Source organism: Fukomys damarensis, unplaced genomic scaffold, assembly GCF_012274545.1.
Source record: "Fukomys damarensis isolate Sample0158 unplaced genomic scaffold, DMR_v1.0_HiC HiC_scaffold_7, whole genome shotgun sequence".
NCBI classification, from domain to species: domain Eukaryota; kingdom Metazoa; phylum Chordata; class Mammalia; order Rodentia; family Bathyergidae; genus Fukomys; species Fukomys damarensis.
In genome coordinates this window covers 19,820,662-19,843,840 of record NW_022900919.1, presented here as the reverse complement: position 1 = coordinate 19,843,840, position 23,179 = coordinate 19,820,662, and the positions used below count along the sequence as shown (strand labels likewise).

At 42.1% G+C, this 23,179-nt stretch overlaps 1 protein-coding gene across 4 annotated transcripts in view; it reads left to right on the top strand.

Moving 5' to 3' along the window:
* Blm (BLM RecQ like helicase) overlaps window positions 1-22,436 on the top strand; it is a 93,260-nt gene extending 70,824 nt beyond the window's left edge. For 3 of the 4 annotated variants that reach the window (XM_010621101.2, XM_033761094.1, XM_010621100.2), the window contains exons 15-22: window positions 1,219-1,414; window positions 7,061-7,251; window positions 8,543-8,690; window positions 12,368-12,567; window positions 12,993-13,185; window positions 16,063-16,185; window positions 18,204-18,393; window positions 21,851-22,436. In XM_010621101.2, coding sequence (XP_010619403.1) covers window positions 1,219-1,414; window positions 7,061-7,251; window positions 8,543-8,690; window positions 12,368-12,567; window positions 12,993-13,185; window positions 16,063-16,185; window positions 18,204-18,393; window positions 21,851-22,028 — 1,419 coding nt within the window. In that variant the 3' untranslated portion in view covers window positions 22,029-22,436. Of the gene's footprint in view, window positions 1-1,218; window positions 1,415-7,060; window positions 7,252-8,542; window positions 8,691-12,367; window positions 12,568-12,992; window positions 13,186-16,062; window positions 16,186-18,203; window positions 18,394-21,850 lie in introns of those variants that run through there. The other variant, XM_010621103.2, reaches the window with a different exon arrangement.
* The last annotated feature ends 743 nt before the right edge of the window (window positions 22,437-23,179 follow it).

The window sequence follows — 23,179 nt, the reverse complement described above, 5'->3', positions numbered from 1 at the left end:
AAAAAAAAAAAAAAAAAAAAAGAAGAAGAAGAAGAAGTCAGAGCTTTTAGAAAGGGCTGGCATCATCATGCCCTCATGCCGCGCCTGCACACCCTGCCTCACAGCTGCATGCCTTCTGCTGGGAAGGTCGCCACTCTCGGAAGCCCCAACACGTGTCCTGTTCAGCCTCCCAGCACCGGTAGCAGCAGTAGGCTTTCTTTCCTAGGAGCTCTCCTTTGATCAAAGTGCCATAAGTCTGGCTGGACAACTCATTGAGAGAGCAGGCCAGCACCTTTCTGGTGTTGATAAATGTACCTGTTTGCTGTTTGCATACCTGTAGCTTGCAGTTCCCCTCTGGTACTCATACTACTGAAATCATGTCATGTAACCTCCATCTAGCCACATGATATTTCCGTTGCTTTTGAAATACTATTCTTGCAGTAGCTATTCATTTTTTTAAGTGCTAAAAAAAGACTTGTGGCTTTATTTGTATAATGTAATTTTGCCTGTAGATACAGCATTTTGGTCTGGATTAAATAGATCCCAAATTGGCAACTGAAATGGATACTCTTAAAAACTAATTTGTCAGGCCCCTGAAATGTGACTGTCACCTTGCTTCACTAAGTAATTTGCTTAGGCCAAGATCCACTGTCCCTGGCCTTGTTGTTCTTTTTAATATAAGCTGCTCTCAGATTTTTACCCATATGTGTTTCAATTAAAATTTCACAAGCTTGACTTGGAAATCAGCTGCTGGCTAAAAGAAGGTGGGGTATGAAGAGCCAGTGATAAGCGCTGGAGCACATGACGATGCCATTGTTGCCTTCTGCTGTCCTGAGCCATCAGAGGAGCAAGCAGCAGTCGACTCCTGACTTTCTGCAGCTCCTGAGCAGTACATCGCTATGAGCAGCGACCAGGATGCATCATGGCCGTGTGAGCAGCACTGTAACCCTCGCATCAGAAGCAGGGGACAGACACCTGCAGCATGTGATGGGCCAACTGCAGTGGCTTTGCACTCCCTGCAGCGCAAACACCACACTTGCCACACTGGGCTGTTCTCTGCTTCCTGGGGTCACACAATAGAGTTGCAAGTAATCAGTATGAAAATCTCATCTTAGTCATGTGAGTCAAGGTATTCAAGAACATTTTAAAGTAAAATAAGGAATAAGGCTGTTAGAAGCATCGATGGTTAAAATGTTCCTTTAAATGCATTGAGTCTAATAGCTTTTGCTTTTGTATCAGGTTATCTGCGCGACAATTGCATTTGGAATGGGGATTGACAAACCTGATGTGCGATTTGTGATTCACGCCTCTCTTCCTAAATCTGTGGAGGGTTACTACCAAGAATCTGGCAGAGCTGGAAGAGATGGAGAAATGTCTCACTGCCTGCTTTTCTATACTTACCATGATGTGACCAGACTGAAGAGACTGATAATGAGTAAGGCGAGCTCTGCTGGGGACATTCTGTCATTTTCAGTGACGGGAGATTAATGTTCTCTCTTTTTTTTTTTTTTTTTTGGTACCGGGGATTGAACTCTGGTCATTGTGTTTGCAAGGCAGGCAGCGGAACCACTGAGCTAAATCCCTGGCCCTAATGTACTCTTGCTATTGTGGTATTTTGAGTCCAGTTTTCTTTAAATAGTAATAAAGGATAAATGTTTAAACCAGGGGCATGGTGCACACCTGTAATCCCAACTACTTGTGATCACAAGTTCAGGACCAGCCTGAGCAATTTAGCGAGACCCTATTTGAAAAAACAGGCTGTGGATGCAGCCCAGTGTTAAACCACTTGCCTAGATATGAGGGTGAGGGGGTATTATATAAATTGGAATTATATTTTAGTCCCCCCCCCCTTTTTGGTACCAGGGATCGAACTCGGGATTAGTTCATTTTTATTATAAAAGTAGTACATGTGTATTTGTAAACTCAAGTGATGCAGACAGACATACACAAGGCAGAATATTTCCAAATTGTGCCATATAGTTTTGCTCCAAGAAATAACTCCAGTAACTGGATTCCTTTGTATCTTTCATTCTCCATTTTCTCAAGCATCCTTGCCTATAACACCTATTCCAAAGAAAGATTAAAAAAGGGAAAATAATGAACACTTATGTACCACCATGAAGAAATAAAACAAAATTCGGTGCAGTATGTGTGCTTTTAGTCACCACTGCTGGGAAGGCTGAATCAAGATTGTTTGACTGCCTCACAAGCACAAGATCCCGAGCTCAATCCCCAGGACCACAAAAAAAAAAAAGATTGAGCCCAAGAGTTGAGGAGTTAAATATGCAGCAGCCTGGGCAACATAGTGAAACTTTGTCTCGATAAAAAGAGAGGACAGGCCAACAGAGCTGAAGCATCATGTGTATCCCAGTTTTGTCTCGTCCCTCTGCTCCCCTTAGAGGCGAGCAACATCTTGTATTTGGTGTTGACCTTCCCCAACTGCATGTATTTTAACATGTAAATGGGAAATGGGATTATATTTTTGGAATGACTATTTACTAACCCATTTATCCCGAAGGTTGCAGTTACTTGAATTTTTGCATGAAGTTCATATATTTTACTTAGAAAAATTCTAGGAACAAGAATTTGAAGAGAAAAAAATCTTGATGTGCCATTCCAAAAATAGAACACTAGACATAAAAGGATTAAACCACTCCCCCTTTAGTAGATATTTAGATTACGTTTGTCAAACATATAGTAGTAAGTATCCTTGTGCAGACGATTTTGAGCATTTGTGCAGTATTGTTGTTTCTGTTGCTGTTGCTGCTGCTGCTGCTGTTAGCAGCAGTGGAGATTGAGCCCAGGGGTTTTACATCCCCAGCTCTTTCATCTTTTATTTTGAGACAGGGTCTCACTTAGTTGCTGTCTCTCACACTGGGCTTGAATTTGTAGTCCTCTTGCCTCAGCCTGTTAGAAAGATAGAATTACAGGCATGTAATGCCACAATGCCCAGCTAGTGTTTATTATGTATATGGGATAAGTTTCTAGACTTAGACTTACTGGGTCAAAGTGAATCATATTTTAGAATTTTATTATATCCTTTACCCATTTTTCTATTCCGTGATGATACTTAAATATATCTCCTAAATATGTTTCTCTATTTTGAGACCACTTTCCTGTGAACTCTGGCAGAGATGCTGAGCATGGCAAGTGGCACTTACCAAGCACAGTGCCAAACTCTGAATGTATCATCTTATTGCCTTATTTATCCATAACAACCACCTTTTGAGACAGAATTACTTCTGTGAGAGAAGCAAGCTTCAGATTGATTTTGTAACTGACTAGTCCCTAATCCCGGAGGGAGTAGCAACAGGAACAGTGGGAGCAGTGGCCTGCTTCTGGACTGGTAATTATGATAGGTAATATTCATTAGCACTTAACCATGTGCTGTTTTAGTGCTTTATACGTATCGACTCAGGTTACCGTTACACAACCTAAGAGATAAAACTATTACAGTGCTGGGTGCAGTGGCACCTGCCTATGTTCCCGCTCTTTGGGAGACTAATGCAGGAGGATCTCAAATTTGAGGCTAGCCCAGGCAATTTAGCAAGACCAAGTCTCAAAATTTTAAAGAGGCCTGGGAATGTGGCTCAGTGGTGGATTACCCTGGATTTAATCCCTAATACTAAAAGGAAAAAAAAAAGGAAAGAAAGAAAAACAGAAAGACTATTATTTTCATTGTTTACAAAGGAGGAAAATGAGATCCACAGCTAGTAAGTGGCAGTGCCAAATGGAACCCAGGTTAATTAGACTCTAGAGTCCATGATTCTTGAACTATACAAAAATGATTCTCAGCAAAAAAAAAAATTTTTTTTATTTATTTATTTTGGTACCGGGGATTGAACTTGGGTCTTTGTGCTTGCAAGGCAGGCCACTGAATCACTGAGCTAAATTCCTGGCCCTCAGCAAAATTTTTAAAAAAGAGTATTTACATTTGCTTTCCTGTTTGTCCCACCCCCCCATCCCTTATATGGAGGTTCGAACTCAGAACTTTGCGCTTACAAGGCAGGTGAAGCAGGTACGGCACCACTGAGCTAAATCCCTGGCCCCTCCCATTTGTGGGTGTTTGGTACCAGGCATTGAATTCAGGATCTTACACTTGCAAGGCAGGTGCAGTGCCACTGAGCTAAGTCCCCAGCCCCCATTTGTGTTTTTAAGCAAATCTTATGTAGTCCCCAGTTATGATGGTTTTTCACTGACAATTTTTGGACTTTACAGTGATGTAAAAACTATCTACAGTCAGTGGAAACTGTACCAAGAATTTTAATTTTTTTAATTATTTATTTATTTATTTATTTTACTGGGGTTAGAGCTCAGGACCCTTTGTTTGTGAGGCAAACAGTGGAACCACTGAGCTAAATCCCCGGCCCCAGGAATTTTTAATTTTGATGCTTTCCTAAGCTAGTGATGTGCAGTTCAGTCCTCTCGTGGTGCTGGGCACCAGCCACAGTGAAAGGGTATACAGCCAACATTCTACACCTTGCTGTTGCTAAGCTAGCATGCACAGCGGGTTGGTTAGGCATATTAAATACATTTTATCAACATATGGCTCCATCATAAGTCGGGGCATTTGTATAAGACCAACAATATGGTGTTTAATTCCTCAGAACCTAGCAACCATTTGAAAAAATAATATGAACTGGAAAAAAATTTTTGAGACAGTTTTGTTGTATAGTGTAGGCTGGTCTTCTTCAGTATGTAGCCCAGGTTAGCCTCTAACTTGTGATGATCCTCCTGCCTCAGCCTCCTGAGTGCTGTGATTATAGGTGTGAGCCACCACACCCAGCTACTTTATTCTTAAATAGCCATGATTGCTTATTGAAGTACGCCTGCAGTTTTTAAACTTTTGAATCAAATGAGACATGGCCATTTTAATTTTATTTCACATACTTTTGTTTGGTTTTGGTTTTTTCAGGCAGGGTCTCATTATGTAGTTGAGACTGACCTGGAACTCACTATGTAGCCCAGGCTGGTCTCATACTCACAGTGATCCTCCTGCCTCAGCCTTCCGAGTGCTGGGATCACAGGTATGCGCCACCATGCCTGGCTTCACATACATTTTTTTTGAGGTGCTTGTTTTTAATCATAGCAACTGCCAAACTTTCAGCTTCACAAAGATAGATTATTATTGAAGAAATAGTGTACACAATCTAATGTTAAAACTATGAACTGCCTCAGACTATTAGTGTGGTATTCAATGATGTCAGGTGTCGCTGTTTCCCTAAATTTAAGTTATTTCTGAGAGGTCACTGCAGCAATCCAGGCTTCTTGGCTCGCAGCTTGGTAGGTTGGTTGGTCTGTTAGTCTGTTGGTTTTCTGTGCAGTTCTGGGGATTAAACCTGGGGCTTTGTGTGTGCTAGGCAAGTGCTCTGCCTCTGATTGTACTCCCAGCTCGTGGCACACAGGTTTGAAAGCGCTGGCTTAACTGTCTTGACCTTAAATATGTAGGAACATGCCCAGTGTACTGCCATAGTTCCAGGCCCTAGCCATTGAATATTCAGTTCAGTATATGTTTATCTGATAAATACAAGAAAGATCACTAAGGTTATTGAAGATTTGGGGGAAAATTTAAATTTAGGGGTTGGGATGTAGCATGGTGGTAGGAGCTTGTTGTTAGTTAACCCAAAGCCCTGGATTCAACCGCCGGCATAAAAAATCCAATTTGCAAAACTCTAACATTTATTTCTATAAAACAAAAGTCTTGATCCAGAATGATGCAAAATGAGCATCTGAAATTAAAAAACAAAGCACTTTTCAGATGAAGAATTAGAGCAAATAAATGTATGAAAAAATGTTCAGCATCACTCATCATTCATGAAATGCAAATTAAAACAATGCTGAGATTCCATCTCATTCCAGAAAGAATGGCTGCTATGAAAGAATCAATAACAAACATTGGCAGGGCCGTGGGGAGAAAGGGACCCTTCTCCACTGTTGGTGGGAGTGCAGACTGGAGAAACCACTGTGGAAATCAGTGTGGGGATTTCTCAAGAAACTAAAACTAGAAGTTCCATTTGACCTAGCTATGTCTCCTTGGTATGTTCCCAAAAGAATTAAAAGCATCATGCCAGGCCGGGAATTTAGCTCAGTGGTTCTAGCGCCTGCCTCACAAGCTCAAGGACCCGAGTTTAATCCCCAGTACCCACCCAAAAAAAAAAAAAAATCATCTAAAAGCATCATGCCACAGCAATATATGCACACCCATGTTTATAGAGGCACAGTATGTAATAGCTAAATTTTGGAAACAGCTCAAATGGCCATCAACAGACAAGTGGATAAAGCAGATGTGGCTTTTCTATACAATGGAATACTACTCTGTCATAAAGAAGAATGAGCTTCAGACATTTATAGCTAAATGGATGGACCTTGAGACTGTACTCAAGTGAAACAAATCCGACATAGGGCCAGCGGTTCGGTGGCCTGCTTTGCAAGCGCAAGGACCTGCGTTCTATCCCCAGTACAAAAAAAAAAAAGAAAGAAATCCGACATACATTTAAATACCACATTGTTTCTCTAGTGTGAGAATCTGAAAGTGGAAATAAGAACTGAAATGTATGATGGGAAGAAAGTGTTCAAATGAGAAGGGGAATAAGGGAGGAGGAGGGGAAAAGGAAGGGACAAGAAAAAAAGTAAAAATGGAATAAATAGAAACAAAGCTTCTCTACATTGGGGTGGGGCTTGAGGAGGGGATGAGATAAAATTCATTTTAAAAAGTCTTGAGGGGTGAATTTAAATACCCAGTGAATAACAATATAATATGACGTTATGTTGACCTAATGGTGTTAACAGTAATTTTCATATTTGATAAAGTTCTCTGAAAGCTGGGCATGTTGCTGCATGCCAGACAAGTCAATTCTTCTGTTCAAGGCCACCCTGGGCAAGAGCCAGACTCCATCTCAAAATCAAAAAGACTGGAGATATGGCTTAGGGATAGAGCGTGCCCCTTGGGTTCAATCTTCAGTGCCACAAAAAGTAATTATAATAATAATAAAGTTCTGTGAATCTATTCTAATATATCTGTGATAGTCTTCCTTAGTTTTCTGCTGTAATAATATTTTACTATGTTCTTCATCTCTTGCAGTGGAAAAAGATGGGAACCATCATACAAAAGAGACTCACTTCAATAATTTGTACAGCATGGTACATTACTGTGAAAATATAACAGAATGCAGGAGAATACAGCTTTTGGCTTACTTTGGTGAAAATGGATTTAACCCTGAGTTTTGTAGGCAGCACCCTGATGTTTCTTGTGATAATTGCTGTAAAACAAAGGTAATACAAGAAATTTTAAAATCCTTTTATAATTAAGGAAATCACCAACTTTCTTCTCTTAATTTAAAAAGCACAGCTGGGCATGGTGGCGCATGCCTGTAATCCCAACACACGGGAGGCTGAGGCAGGAAGATTGCTGTGAGTTTGAGACTGGCCTGGTCTACATAGTGAGTTCCAGGGCAATCTCAACTACACAGTGAGACCCTGTCTCAAAAAACAAAAAAAAAAGGAAATACAAGGTAGATTCTCCCATGTGGGCCTATCATAATTTGGAATAGAAACATTTATAAAGTATTATGTGGAAAATCTTTTCTTTAGCATTAGAAGGCTATTAAACATATATTGGGCATCCACATGTCCAAAATACTGAAATTACATATGTTCACTAATGGTTGTAAGTTAAGTTATTTTAGAAATGTCACTAATGTATAAATATCCCAAAAGATGCAACACAGACAGGTAGACTATTGTAAATACAACAATAACCTATGTTTAAAGGTCTCATTCTCAAAAGAAAAATAATGTGTACTTTTTAAATTCAAATCATTTAAACTACTCCTATGAATACCCTACTACTGACTATACTACTATACTGTCTACTACTATGCAATACTATTATATCCTACTATACTTACTACCTATACTATCCTACACTGTACTGCACTACTATACTGTACTATAGTGTATTATCCTACTACTAACTATAAATAGTCACGGCATTAGCTTTTGGGTGAATTTACTATTGGAAGACTCTTAAATTCACACAGGAACCTGGTGTGGCTTTTCAGAATCAGCACTTTTGAGTACTGCCAGTATAAAGAAATGGGGTCAATGAATGCACAAAAGTCATCTAGTAATGGGAACTTTAAAAAGTGGGTGAAGTTTGGCATACGACTGAGGAAAATGAGAATGGAAACTAGTGGGAGATGATTTTTTAAAAAAAAGTATTGACAATAGCACCAAACACCAAAAAGAGGTTAGAACTCATGAATTTGCATGGACAGTGTTATTCTGGGAAGGATAAAGAGGTGGGGGGCATTTTTATCCTACCCACAGAGTGCTAGCAAGTATTTGGAAGACAATATATGTCTGTGAAACAGTAATAAAAAAGATATAGTAGAGTGCTAATTATTCTACAACTCAGACAAGAGTAAACATTTAAAGCTTTATTAGTTTTCCATCTTGGTTTCAGTCTGGAATGAATTACAATGTCTGCCACAGTTAGTGTTAAACTTTAGCAACCTTGCCATCACTGTCTTAATTACAACAGAAGTAATGTTTTTACTTACAGGATTACAAAACAAGAGATGTGACTGGTGATGTGAAAAATATTATAAGATTCGTTGAAGAACATAGTTCATCACAAGGAATGAGAAATGTAAAGCATGTAGGTCCCTCAGGAAGATTTACTATGAACATGCTGGTTGACATTTTCTTGGGTATGTCATCTGTGTTATTATTTAAGTTATATTAATTGAAATTAAATATCTAAAGAATTGCAAGTACATAGAAAAATAATCTCTTTCATCTGTTTTCTTACAGAATTTAATTTCCAAATGAAACTTTTTTTCAGTACTGGGAATTAAACTTAGTGCCTTTGCACTAAGCTACATTCCCAGCCCTTTTTTATTTTCAGACAAAAAAAATTTTTAATGATTTTTTTTTGGGGGGGGTTTGCGTTTGTTTTTTCATGGTACTGAGGACTGAACCCAGACCCTTCATATTGAACTGCATCCCAGCCCTTTTTTAGTTTTTTGTTTCAAGGCGGGGTCTCATTAAGTGCCCAGGCTATATTTAAGCTTGTGATCCTCTGCCTTCAGCCTCCCAGAGTGCTGGGATTACAGGAGTGTATTACCATGCCTGCCATACAAATTATTTTATATAATTTATATAAGTCATTAAGATGAGAGGAGTTCTTAAATAGGAGAAATAATCATAAAGCATGTGCACATTTATCTGAGAGATCCAGTGTAACCTGCCTGGAGAACAGCTTGGGACTGGCCTCCCAACCCAGGAGGCAACCTGAGTTTAAATGTCTTCTCTTTGCTTGAGGTTCTATTAAAATGGTAGGAGCGAGTCCAGCATGGTACATACCTGTGATCCCCAGCACTGCAGGCCAGCCTGGACTACATAGCATGACCCTGTCTCAAAAAGCGGGAGGGGTTAGGAAAAGGAAGGAGCAGCACTTACGGGAAAACAGTTGATGTTTAGGAAAGATAAATGGGTCCTAGGAGACTAGATGAGCAGCATCAGGTAGTGTTTGTGACAAGTTTGTCTGTGTAATGTGGAGACTTCTCTGTCATAAGCTCAGCCTTCCCTAATTTTTCCCAGGGATGGAATTGATGGCTTGGATTATTTGAGGGAGGCTCTGCTTTTTGGCAGATGAAAGATTGCAGGAGCTCACATGCCTTCCTCTCAAATAATTTTATGCCATGGTGGCATATTCTGGACCCCACCAGAGACATTCCTGAAAGCTTTGGAAAGGAAAAAACCAGAGCCAAAACCGGCCTGGCATCAGACTGATTTCAGCACCCCTGAAGACAGGGAGGCCAGGAAAGGGAACGCACAGTATGCCGAAGTGCTGCCCACCCAGCCACACTGACTCTAAAAGAAAGTTAAGAACAGTCCCTACCAGTAAGATACAAAGAGTGAGAAACAAACTTTGTGTTGATAAAAGTAAGTAACAGATGTGACTTCTCAACCAAAAAAGAAGAAAGACACCTAGAAACTCCAGGGGACAGATTAACCGTGATTACGGGACAGGAGAAGAGATAAATGCTATCTGATGATATAAAAATAAAAGTACAGTAAATGAGAATACAAGCAGTGTGGGAGAGCCTTGAGTGCTTATCACCACTCAGAGTGGGGGAGTGCCCAGGTGTTCTTTTTAATGGCATAAAAATAATCTATAGCTGAACTAGTAGTACATAGCAAGCTCAGTTTGAGGAAGGGGAAGTGAAGGTGTGGGGCGGGGCAGATTCATGTGGGGCGGCCCTGGCTGGTGGGAGTCTGAGGTTTCAGGTTCTGTGTGGAGGTAACCACCAGAAGAGAAACTTTAAAAGTGACTGCTGGGCTGAGGGTGCAGCTTATGGTAGCAGGTGGCCTAGCATGTTCACGGCTCTGGTTTCCATCTCCAGCACTGCAAGTAAAAATAAAAATAAAAAGTGATTTCCTTGGAGAAGAGAGTGAGGCTGGACAAAGAAAGGGTAGGATAGAGAAATGTTGCTTTTAATGATGAACGCTTCGTACACTATATTTCCCATGTATATGTTTTATTTTCTTTAAAGTATATAAGGCAATTAATAGTTTCATTCATTTAAAAAAAATGATAGCCTAGAGTAGAGTAAGAAGATAGTTTGCTCAGTTTCTCAGACTGACCTATTGCTCTATATTACAATATAGAAAACCAAAAACTTCATGTACTCCAAGAAAGACTACTGTGCTTCCCCAGTCACATGCTTATCATATTGCAATTATAAGTCACATCATTCTATATGACATGATACTGTAAAATAGACCTTTGGCTATATCTCTGATTATTCCTTTCTTGTTTTTTATTTTATTGGGGGAGGGTACCGGGGATTGAACTCAGGACCTTGCACTTGTGAGGCAGGCGGCAGAACCACTGAGCCAAACCCCCGGCCCCTGATTATTCCTTTCTTGTTTTTTATTTTATTGGGGGAGGGTACCGGGGATTGAACTCAGGACCTTGCACTTGTGAGGCAGGCGGCAGAACCACTGAGCCAAACCCCCGGCCCCTGATTATTCCTTTCAATAGATTCCTAGATTAATTTTTCTCATACATCATCAGTTTCTCCTGAACAGTGTTTAAAGAAACTTTCTGTTCATCTAACTTTCTTAGTTGTCCTCCACATTAGGGTGGTTCCACATCCCTGAGCCCACCGTGACCAGAGCAGCAGCCTTGATTCTGTAGTGCTCAGGAATACAGATTACTTGCTGAAAGAAGATGCTTCGGTAATTCAACATAGTTGTCCAAGGCTGTCTGAAAGTTGCTATAGTGTAATTATTTGGAACTCTTTAAAGTTAAGACTTTACAAAGAAATTGTTAATTCTGATTATCGTCGAATGTCACAGGCTTTTTAGAGTAGATTGTTATAGTGAAGTTGTGTTCAAGATGGAGACGTGAGTAATTACAGTGTCTTAGATGTGAGGCAAACTAGTGGTACTGCCATCTGGCCAAAGAGCGGGGCAGTGTCCACTTTCCTGTCCTCACCTTCTGCCTTGAGCATCTGTACAGGTGTTGCTCTTTGATTTGGGAGTTTGTATGGGCTTCCTCGGGGAAGGTAACAAAATGTACACACTTAAATGCTTGGGTCATAAACCAGAAGCAGTTTTAATAACCAAGATCAGAAATTGTACTTATTAAATCTGATTGTCAGAGGCTGCAACTGTAGCTCAGTAGTAGAGCACTTGTCTGGCTTGTATGAGGCTCTAGGTTCTATCACTAGCACCGAAAAAAAAAATTTTTATTGATTTTCAAAAATTTTTTGGACTGCATCAGTAATGCACAATTACCCTAATATAGCACAGTAATATGAAGCTATTATCATTTATATAAACTCTGATTTCTTTGCTCTAATGTTGCCTTTACATCTTATAAAATTATATTAGAGCAAAGAAATCAAAGAAAATTTATATAATTATCAGTAGCTTCATATTTTGAAAGATAAACTTAATTTTATTGTGGATTTTGGCCATGTGTGTATTACAAAAAGATCAGGAGGGGACTCGGGTGTAGTTCAGTGGTAGAGAACTTGCCTAGCATGCATGAGCCCCTGGATTCCATCTCCAGCACCAAAAGAAAAACAACAGCCTGGGATGTGTAGCTTAGTGGTAAAGTGGGAGCTAAGCATGTGCAAGGCCCTGATTTGGAAGAAAAAGTACATGCAACCACAGGAATTCTAGAATTCTACTTGTATCTTCTCATTATACGAAATGGATCCATTTGAGAGTCTGTTCGTGCCATGGGTTTTCCTGTGGAATAGATAATCTGTTCTTTTTGTCCAAACATGTCCATAAGTGACTTTTTAGCTTCTTGTACATGAGAGTGACAATATCCCTAATTTTACTCACTTAACCTTTTGTTCCTTCCTAGGGAGTAAGAGTGCAAAAGTTCAGTCAGGCATATTTGGAAAGGGATCTGCTTATTCACGGCACAATGCTGAAAGACTTTTTAAAAAGCTAATACTTGACAAGATTTTGGATGAAGACCTATATATCAATGCCAATGACCAAGCAATTGCCTATGTGATGCTGGGTATTAAAGCTCAAGCAATACTAAATGGGCATTTAAAGGTATGGTATTTTAAATGTTTATTTTATTATCTCACTATCGATAGACTAAAATATATTACTGCAAAGTACAAAGCTTACAGGTACCGAATTTACATGTATGTACTGACATACTCTGATCTTTTAATTTGAAAGATCTTAAAATTAAAACCAAGTATTGCAGCATCAGACAGAATCATCCTTTGGTTTATCAGGTCACTAAATCTTCAGATAGTCATTTAATGAGTATTTATCAAGAGGCTATTCGGTGCAAGGCCGTGGAGATAGACAGACGGAGAATGTACAGCCTCTGTTTACAAGAGGTTTGCTAGGTACTTGGCAGAACAGAAAAATAATAACAGTCCTACATGCAGTTGAGAGCCGAGTAAAGCCGTCGATGAGTATTAAGTATGCCTCTCCCCTCACCTATGACTTCTCTCTCACACAAGGTAGACTTTATGGAAACAGAAAATTCCAGCAGCATGAAGAAACAAAAAGCCTTAGAGGCAAAAGTATCTCAGCGGGAAGAGATGGTTAAGAAATGCCTTGGAGAACTTACAGAGGTCTGCAAATCTCTGGGGAAAGTTTTTGGTGTCCATTACTTTAATATCTTTAATACCGCCACGCTCAAGAAGCTTGCAGGTAGGGACATGTGTGCTTTCTGTTACACAGCAGTCAGTGGGCTAGAAGTTCATCATGCTTAGGGGCTAAGAGATCTAATCTCTGTATTAAAAAGTTAGAGAAACCATTTATACTCATTTCTGAGGTAAAATATTATTCAAGATATATGCAGTTTTGGGTATATGATATAACTTTAATTTTATACTTTTCCTCTAAAAGTGCATACTAGGATATGGAAAACTAATCTGTAAAACCAGATGTCAGTTATGTGTGCTGATTATTTGCCTGCCTTACCATGGTCACCTATATTTATGTACAAATGCTTTTACAATAAAGGGCTAAATTTCTTTTTTCTTCTTCTTTTTTCTTTTTTAGTTTTTTGAGTCAGGGTCTCACTATCTAGTTCATACTGCCCTGGAACTCACTGTGTAGCCCAGGCTGGTCTCAAACTCACAGCAATCCTCCTGCCTCAGCCTCCCAAGTGCTGGGATTACAAACATGCGCCACCACGCCCAGCTGAAGGGCTAAATTTCTTAGGAAAGTGGGTTGTGTTTCTTTGAGTCTGGATCTAGCATATTGCTGTCTTTTATTAGGAAATAATTCGCTGATCATTATTTCCATGGTTTGAGATAGCTCAGTGCAGAATTTCCATAGTAAAGGCTCTGGAAAATAAATTGTTCACATAATCATCTGGTGTATATTACCTCCTGTGTTCTTCCTTCATAAATCTCGTAATGTTGAGCCAGGCATGGTGGTGCTTACCTGTTATTCCAGTACTCACAAAGCTGAGGCAGGAGGATTATCAGTTTGAGGCAGACCTAGGCTATATGGGGGAAAGTTCAAGGCCAGGCTGGACTACACAGTGAGACATTGTCTCAAAAAACAAAACAAAAATCTCATACTTTTTGAGATTCTATTCTGTTTTCTATTGCCATTCCTACCATCAAATCACTTTTTGAGTCAGTTGTCTGTGTCTGTGTTTTTCCTTGTGTCGTCGTCACTAATATGCCCATTCTACTTGGTGGTCGTTTTTTTTGTGTGTGTGTGTGTTTGTGTGTGTTTGTTTGTTTTGTTTATTTGATTGGTTTGTTTGGGTTGTGTTGGGTTGTGTTGTTGTTTTGCTTTCTTGTGGTGCTAAGGCTTGAACCCAGGACCTGGTGCATGCTGAGCATACACCCTGCCATCCTTCTGTTTGAATGGTGGTGCTTTCCTATGGCACCAGAAGGTGTCAACAGAAGGTTGCACATCTCTTGGTGACAAAAATGTAGTCCTGCTTTATCTACTCTGGGCATCTTTTTTAGGTCATGTAAAACATTTGGCTGTTTCATGCAAGAAACTATGAAACTGGGCCGGGGATTTAGCTCAGTAATGCCACCGCCTGTCTCAGAAGCACAAGGTCCCCCGGTACCAAAAAGAAAAAATTATGAAATTATGGGTATTTCCTCAAAGACAAAGTGTACTTGAGTAGCGCCATATTTATTCCCCATTCCGTGCCTCCGGAATGTTACTGCATAACAGTAATCTTTTTTGTTTGTTTGTTTGGTACCAGGGATCGAACTCAGGTCCTTGCACTTGCGAGACAGGTGCCAGAACCACTGAGCTAAATCCCCGGCCCCTCACAGTACAGTTGTGTGATAGTTGAATTCACCCTGTGAGGTACCAGCAATGCAGTGGCTCTCTTGGCCTATGGCAGCATCACTACCCTTGACTAAGTACCCATATGCATGGGCAGTAACAGGGCAGAACCACTGCCATTTGGCCTTCAGCAGTTATAAGACACACCTTGGATTCGAGAATGCTAATATGGGGAAAAGAATGAGACTTAGAATCAATGAAAAACAGTATTTTTCCTAGGCTATTAATGCAGTTTCCTAACTGGTCTTACATTCCAGTGTGGACATGATGTATATTTTAATCTCTAAAATCATTAAAACTACAACAGCTCTCTAGATAAAATATAAATTCTATCAGGGTCCTACATTTCTGCTCGTCTCTCCCATTTCATCTTCCGCTCACCCCTCTTATAGCCCTTCTGTTCTGTCCCACAGTCTATCACTTTTCTCTAAACATAGGAGCAATATGAAAATCACAGATTGGAAAGGATCTGAAATCCAATCCATGCTTTGCTTAAGTCAGATAACTAGGAATTATTACTCGCTTATTCCCCATCGCCAGTGTCAGTAACTCCTACAGACCCAGCTCCAAAACTTAGCCATACCTCTCCTTCCTGCCTCATTTGTTCCATCCTTTCTTGGTCCTGCAGTGGCCTGCCCCAGGCTCCCAATTTCCACTCTTCCCTTGAAGTCCATTTTTCCACACCACACCCTGAGGGAGATTTAAAATGACAAGCTTGTCCAACTGCAAGACGCATCTACCTGCCATCTCTGCAGAGGACTTGCAGCTGCCTGCTCCTCATTCCACACCCCGAGGAAGAAGGACATTTGGGCTGGGGGCAGCAGCCATGTGCTTTTGCCTCCTCGGGTAGGCTGTGTGAGCCTGGAGCGAGGAAGAGGTCAGAGCTGGAAATAGAAATGTGGGTGTTTTCAGCAAATAGAGGGGACATTAATCATCCAGCTACCAAGTCTTGGCATGGAGGAAGTGGGCAGGGGCAACGTCTGGGTGCCCACACAAATCCCATCCCCACTTACACACCCACACACACTGCTGCCCTGGCTTGCCTGCATCATTGCTGCTAGAACTGGATAAAGTGCTCCTGCCCTCTGGGCCAGTTTGCTGCCTCTGCTGTACTGACTTTGCCTTTTAAAACATCAGTTCCTGTGCCCAGGGCCCGAGTTAGCTGGCACTTAACAAACATGAACTGAATGAGTGAATGAGCATGAATTCAGTGGGTTTTCTATGGGTGGTAATTTAAATTCCTAATTTTATTCCCATGCACAGAATCTTTATCGTCTGATCCTGAGGTTTTGCTTCAAATTGATGGTGTTACTGAAGACAAACTGGAAAAATATGGTGCAGAAGTGATTCCGATACTACAGAAATACTCTGGGTGGACACTGCCAGGTTCAGTATCCAGCCTGTTTGAATGTTAAACACTGCATCTCACCAGATTAGAATTAACGAGGTTTCTGGGTTGTGTTAATACTGCCTTCACCTTGTCACATTGAAGTTGACATCCTTGGAGGAGCCCGCACTAGCAAGTAGGCACCTCTGAGAGGACACTAGCATTTGGGTTTCCAGGAAAGACCGTTACTAAACCCACTGATGAGGCCCAAGTGGGGACCTGTGAGCCCAGGTACTGCTGCTTCCGCTGAGGCACGGCCCAGAGTCAGGAGCCTTGAGGACTATCTCAGATCTGCCACCATCTCATCCTTTGATCACAGCAGCCTTTCTGTGCTTCTGTACCCTTATCGGAGGAAGGAACATATTATCTAACAATAACATCTAGAGATAAAATTGAAGAGAATTTAAATGTTTTGGAAGAGTGAACATTGAATCATTGAATGCCGTTGTGATTAGTCATTTCAAGAACACATCACTAGCAGACTTTCCTGGAGGTTATTCTAGGCCTGTGCTGTAGCTTAACATGAGCTTCTTCAATGGGCTGAGAGAAGTATTTGGTTGTGGGACGTGGTCTGCCCTCCACTAACATATTGCCGTGTGTGGTAAGACCCTGCAAACCAGCCAGTTACAGCATTTTTCTGTTTGTGTAATGGGCTGAGGAAGCACCGCCTTCTCCAGGCCAGTGGCAATGGTGAACAGGATGAGAAATGAGCACATCTTTCAAGCTCTCTTCCCATAGGTTTTTATTCATTAGCAAAGTGCTGAAAATTAGAATTTTCATAGATCCCTTTACATGGCAGTTACTCCATTAAAAGCCATGTTCTGGATACCTTTGAAATTCTCTTTGTGGGAATTTAACATTTGTTCCATGTGGTAAGTGGTCTGGAAGAGGTGCTTTTTTTTTTTTTTTTTTTTTTTTTTTTTGCAGTACCAAGATCAAACTCGGCACCTTGTGCTTGCAAGGCAGGAAACAGCACCACTGGGCTGAATCCCCGGCCCCTGTAAGGGGCTTTTGCAACACACGATGAGGCTGCTCTAGGAAAATAGCAGGCAGCGTGGTGGTGGTCACCAGCCTCAAGGGCATTGTGCACACTGTTGTACCACCCCATCTTCACAACACCAGCTTTACACCTGCTTTACCAGTGAGAAGGAGGCAGCCTTCTGTTTTTCCCAGAGTCACATGGTTAGAAGGCCAGGTCTGTTAGCCCTGGAGCTGCAGTCCCTCCCCATGTGACAGGGTTAGAAGGTGCCATGGTAGGATCTCAACCCCTCCACACCATCCACCAGACTGTAGGGGTGGCCCAGAGGTTGTACCAGGCCAGCTGGAAATGGAGCTGGGGTCACTGGGCAACCTAGAAAAAAATGTCTTGCTTTTGGGTTACTTTGGGATGCAAATCCTTATGGAAATTACCATTTTCTTTGCAAATGTTTGCTTTCATACAGGCCCATTCCCTGCATAATATGTGAAATGTTCACAACACTTATGCAAAGATGTGGCTTTTATCTTTGAAGAGTAAAATATAATTTGGAATTTTCTGGTGCCCATTTTATTAAGAAACCACAGCTCAAAGATGAGGCAGATATCGTTTCCCTTATATTGCACTCTTTGAGCATGTTTCCAATGATAAATGATTTCCTAACATTTGTGTAGAACTCTGTATTTTTCAAACTGCTTACCAGGATTTACTGTCCATTAAGTGACAAGAATGCAAGTCAGGCTCAACAGAGTTTGAGTAATTCTTGGGTCTCTAGTTTAAAGACTGTCACATATTTTGTAAATAATGAATTGTGGTTCCCTTTTATTTAAAAAAACTAAATTGGCATTGAGCACTTTAGAGCTTTGTGAAATAATAAATGTTTGGTTCTCGCTAAACTGTTGAATCTGGGTGGCAGAGAAGCACCAGGCAGACAGTGGGTACTGGCCAAACTGGGCCCTCAAGCCGTGTGTCTTAAAGATGCGAGACAGACTCATGGACAGCCTAGTATCACTGGTACAAGTCTGCTTCTCCCTTGTACAGCTGAGGAAGCCTCCCCGCCAGTCGGCACCAGAGGCCCCCGGAGGAACGCCCCTGAGGAGTCAGAGGAGGAAATGCCTGTGTCTTCCCACTACTTTGCAAATAGAACCAGAAGTGAAAGAAAGAGGAAGATGCCAGCTTCCCAGAGGTCTAAGAGGAGAAAAACTAGTTTCGGTGGCTTCAAAGCAAAGGGGTATGTTCCTTGCCACATAGGGTCTCAGGAGAGAAAGGACAAAAGTATGCATAACAGCTCTGGTTTGCTTTGAAGCATTTACTGAAAATTAGCCATTATTCAATATTGCCTCCGCCTTTAATGGACTGACAATTAAGGACTGATCCACAACAGAATTTTATTTTTTATTTTTTTATTTGTTTGTTTGTTTGTTTGTTTGTTTATGGTACGGGGTTCGAACTTGGGATCTTGTGCTGTTAGGCAGGTGGTGGAACCACTGAGCTAAATCCCCAGCCCCACAACAGAAATATTGTGTCAGTGTTGTTTGGTTTGGTTTGGTTTGGTTAGATTTTTGGTCTTTGAATTTTTTTGAGACGGTCTCACTATATAGCTCAGGCTGGCCCTGACCTCACTGTGTAACCCAGGCTGTCCTCAAATTCATGGCAGTCCTCTCCTGAGAATGGTGGAACTATAGGTGTGTACCACCATGCCCTGTCCTGTTTCAGATTTTTAAAGTACTTATTCCTAAGCTGATTGTGGCTATAGTTTTCTAGTTCGTAAAAACTTCTCCAATTTTAACTTCATCTTAGAATTTTTTGTTTGTTTTTAGATAATTCCTCTTCTCCAGAAACTTTTCCACCAAAAATACTATAAAGAGTGTGTGTCTTCCTGGCTTTTGGTATTCTGCCAGTACTTTCTCCACTACTTTTATGAATGCAGAATTCTGTGATGCTCCACCTGGAGCCACTTTGCCCTCCCTGCCATTCATTCAAACCCAAGAGACTCAACTTCCAGCCTTTGCAGGGGTAGCAGAGAAGAGGCCACAAAAGGGAAGCCAAAGGGCCAGGTGAACCTGGCTCCTGAGACCACAGGAGGTCAGGCATGGCAAGAATGTGTGGCTATGGTTTCCCTCTTCCCGTTCCCACTTTGCTTGGCCTCTGGGCTGGGCCATGTCTGTTTGGGGTGCTCTCTGCATCTGAGGGAAGAGCAGAGGTGGCATGGTCACATCCTGGTGTCAGGCTTCTCCATAATTGCATTGTGGCTGACAGCCCTTCTCACCCGACTTCTGCTAGGACACGTGTGCACACACGTGCACCCCTATACCCCTTCAGCCTTGGTGAGGCCTAGCAGGATGGAGACCATCCCTGAAGTCTAAAGAATGTCGCCCCAAAATAACTGCAGATTGTGACACAATTGCTTGCAGAAATAAGGAAACAAGTCTGCAGTCAACTTTTGCAAGCTGTTGTGTTTGCTTTTGCAGTTTTTCTACCTCTTCCTTCTGGGTAATAAAAAACAAAAATTGAGTGGGGGAAGAGAAAGGAAGGCAAATGTTACTGAATTTTCATTTCTTATTAAATCCATAAACAAACATCTTGTATGTGCTAATCCTTCTGCCAGAGTACAGAAATTAAGGGCATTCTAAATGTTAGTTTAATTTGTGGTTTTTAGTGCACAAGTGACCGGCAGATGCTCTTCAGTGAGGACATTTTCTTCTTTTCTTCATTTATTTCTCTGTCTTGGGAAATACTTACTTCCTCAGTGGCTCACAGGAGCAGGAGACCTTGCAAGGCATGTGGTCCAGCTCCCTCAGGCCTCTGTCTGGCCTGGCCTGACGTGGCAAGGGCACATCCTGCCTACTGTGGCCTGGTCTCCATTTCAGAGAAAGCCTGGAGCGCTTTCATGTATGCATGTCGCCTTCAAAGTGTGTGCTGTCTTGTCTCATTTTTACTCATTAGAACAAAGCAAACCATGTGACAGTGCTCACCATCCTTGGCTCCCTTATCTCATTTTCATAGTGTGTGTTTGTGAGAGCAGAATGCTCTACTGCATCACTAGAGCCCAGTTTCGTAAAAAGTAGTAAAATTCAGCCTTGTCCATGAGCCAGGCCCAGGCCCCACACTCCTTTAGTCGCCTGTTTGAGATGTGATTCTTCTCCAGTCCTTACTGGCTGACACCACCACCGTTGGTCGTGTTTTTACCATGCAGCAGCCTCTGTGTATATGTGCTTCGTTCTGCCTGTTCCCACCAGCCCCTGACAGTCCCCAGCCCACTCACCTGGTCTTCCCCGAGCAGGGACAGAATGAGTCTGGCCCTTAGCCAGAGAGCTTCACTCCACCCTGCCCCTGGTCTGCAGCTCGGCAGTGCACAATGAGCTGCTTGTGTCGGCTGTGGTTGGAGTGAAATGGATGGCCCAGTGGTGTAATGGAGGCTGCTCTTGGCAGATTCATTCTGTAAATCAACATAAACAGCAGGTTTTTGCTTGGGGCTTAATTTCTCAGCAGGGAATCAGCATAGGGAAACTTCAGGCTGCTTCTCTGCCACTTGGGCAGATCTCTCTGCCAGATCTATAGTAAAATTACCCTCCAGCAAGAGTTTTAAAATATTGAAAAACCACTCTTCACCCAGTACCACCAGAATGTTTCGCTGGACCCCAAATTAAAGCTAGGAGGCCACTTGTCAGCCCTGGTGCTGTGGGGTTACTGGGGTCCAGCCAGAAGAAAAGGCCCCTGTGGTTAATGCTGGCTCGGGGGTTATGTTTTGTTTTATTTGCGGTGGAGGAAGTTGTTATCCTCAGGTCAGCAAGGCAAGTGATGTGCAGGAAGGACTTTGTCCTGGGCTGTGAAGGGGCTTTTTCCCTGGTTTTAAAAGGTAGTGAGTGACCAGGCATAGTGGCACATGCCTATAATCCCAGCTACTCAGGAGGCTAGGGCAGGAGGATCATGAGCTTAAGGTCAGCCTGGGCAATTTAACTAAGAACCTGTCTCAAAATAAAAAGGTCTGGGGAAGTAGCTCAGTGGTAGAGCACCCCTGGGTTCCACCCCCAGTACCCCACACACGTGTACGCGCACAAAGGCAGTGAGTGGGAGGGCAGAGATGAAGATCTTTGGATGTAACCAGGGGAGCTGCCAGCTACATGACCCTATCAGAGGTGTTCCAGACCAGGGCATGAGGCAGCAGGGCCCGGGCCTCCCCAGGGAGCTGCATCTGCCGCATCCTAGGGGCCAGGCCAGGACCCCGGCAGGGGAAGGAGGGCTCTGCTCCTTGTGGCCACCCAGCCAAGTGCCCATTGCTACTCACCCACAGAGCTACCTTGCTCTTGGGGTGTCTCTTGGCCAGGGATTCAGGTGTTTCCTCTTCGGTTGGAATAGATCAGAGTGTGTGGAACTCAGCTGATTGTAGGCTGTGGAGCATGTGGGGGACGTCTGCAGATTGATCACAAGTCACAGAATTAAGCAGTCCTTGACATTTCAGAAAGACAAGCTCAGGATAAATTTGTGTGATGGCCAGTGTCCCTTTATTCTTTGGGTAGAAAAGGAAATTTCGCTTACAGGGCAGGGATGGAAGATGATACAGGCAGAAAACACACATTCGTGAGACCGAGGAAATTATGGATTGTAGCTCCAGTGGGCTAAGAGAAAGAAGACTCTTCATTTATTTTTATTTACCATTTTAATTTTCTTCTCTTTGTCACATTTAGGGCATCTACCACATGCAGAAGGATGTCTTCTAAAAGTAAATTCTCCAGCACAGTTGGATCCAGTTCAGCCTTGCCTAGCTCTCAAGCAACATCAGGAGCCAGTAAAAAATTGGGGATTATGGCACCACCAAAACCTATAAATAGACAATTTCTTAGGCCTTCGTATGCATTTTCATAACAACCCAATCCCAGCGTACGTAGATCTTTGTTTTCTGTCAGCATCTGACCATCTGTGACTACAGAGCTGTTAGTCTTGTTACACCATTGAAATTTTTACTCATATCTATTAATATTTAAATAAATGCTTGGGGTGCTTGTTCTTATTTTTAAAATAAACAATTTGTTTTGAATAGCATGTCTTGCTGCCACAGCAAGCATTGTGGCCGTTTCTCAGAAAGTCTGAAGCAGCAGTTGAATCGTGTCTCAGAGAGAAAGCCAGAAGGCAAAGACAAATATGCATGGGATGTTGTGAAACTAAGCTTCTTGTATAAGACACCACCAACAGAAGTAAGACAAATGCCAGAGGAAAAAATATGTACTAGCCAGCTGTGGTGGCACACGCCTATAATCCTAGCACTCAAGAAGCTGAGGCGGGAGGATCACCCCAGTTCCAGGCCAACCTGGGCTACATAGTAAGATCCTGTCTCAAAAAGAAGATGTACTACAAAGGCTTAATATTTACAGTATACAAAGGTTATCTATAAATCACTAAGGAAACGCCAGCATAGAAGACAACTGAACATGAATGTGAATAGAAGAAATACAAATAACTGGCCAGGGATGTAGCTCAGTGTACTTGCCTGGCAAGTGCTATGTCCTGAGTTTGATTCCCAGTACCAGGGGAAAAAATACAAATAACCCACAAATAGCTGAAAAATGCTCAATCTTCTAATTAAAAATACAAATTAAAACCATGAGATGCATTCTTTTGCCTGTCAGATTGTCAACACTGCCTTGGCACAGTGTAACCCCAGATGCTCAGAAGGCCAAGGTAGGAGATTCACCTGAGCTTAAGGGTTTACAGCCAGGCTGAGCAACACAGGCCCCATCACTTTAACAAAATTCACTGCAGGGCCGGGGATTTAGCTCAGTGGGTCCTGAGTTCATTCCCTGGTGCCATAAATACCACTGCAGGGCCTAGTGGCCCACGCCTATATTCTCAACATTCAGGAGGCTGAGGAGGAGGATTGCCACAAGTTTGGGGCTACAAGTGAGACCCTGTCTCACAAACACAAACTTGGGTCAGGGATTAAGCTCAGTGGTGCTGCTGCCTGCCTCACAAGTGCAAGGTCCTGAGTTTGATCCTGGTACCAAAAAAAAAAAAAAAAA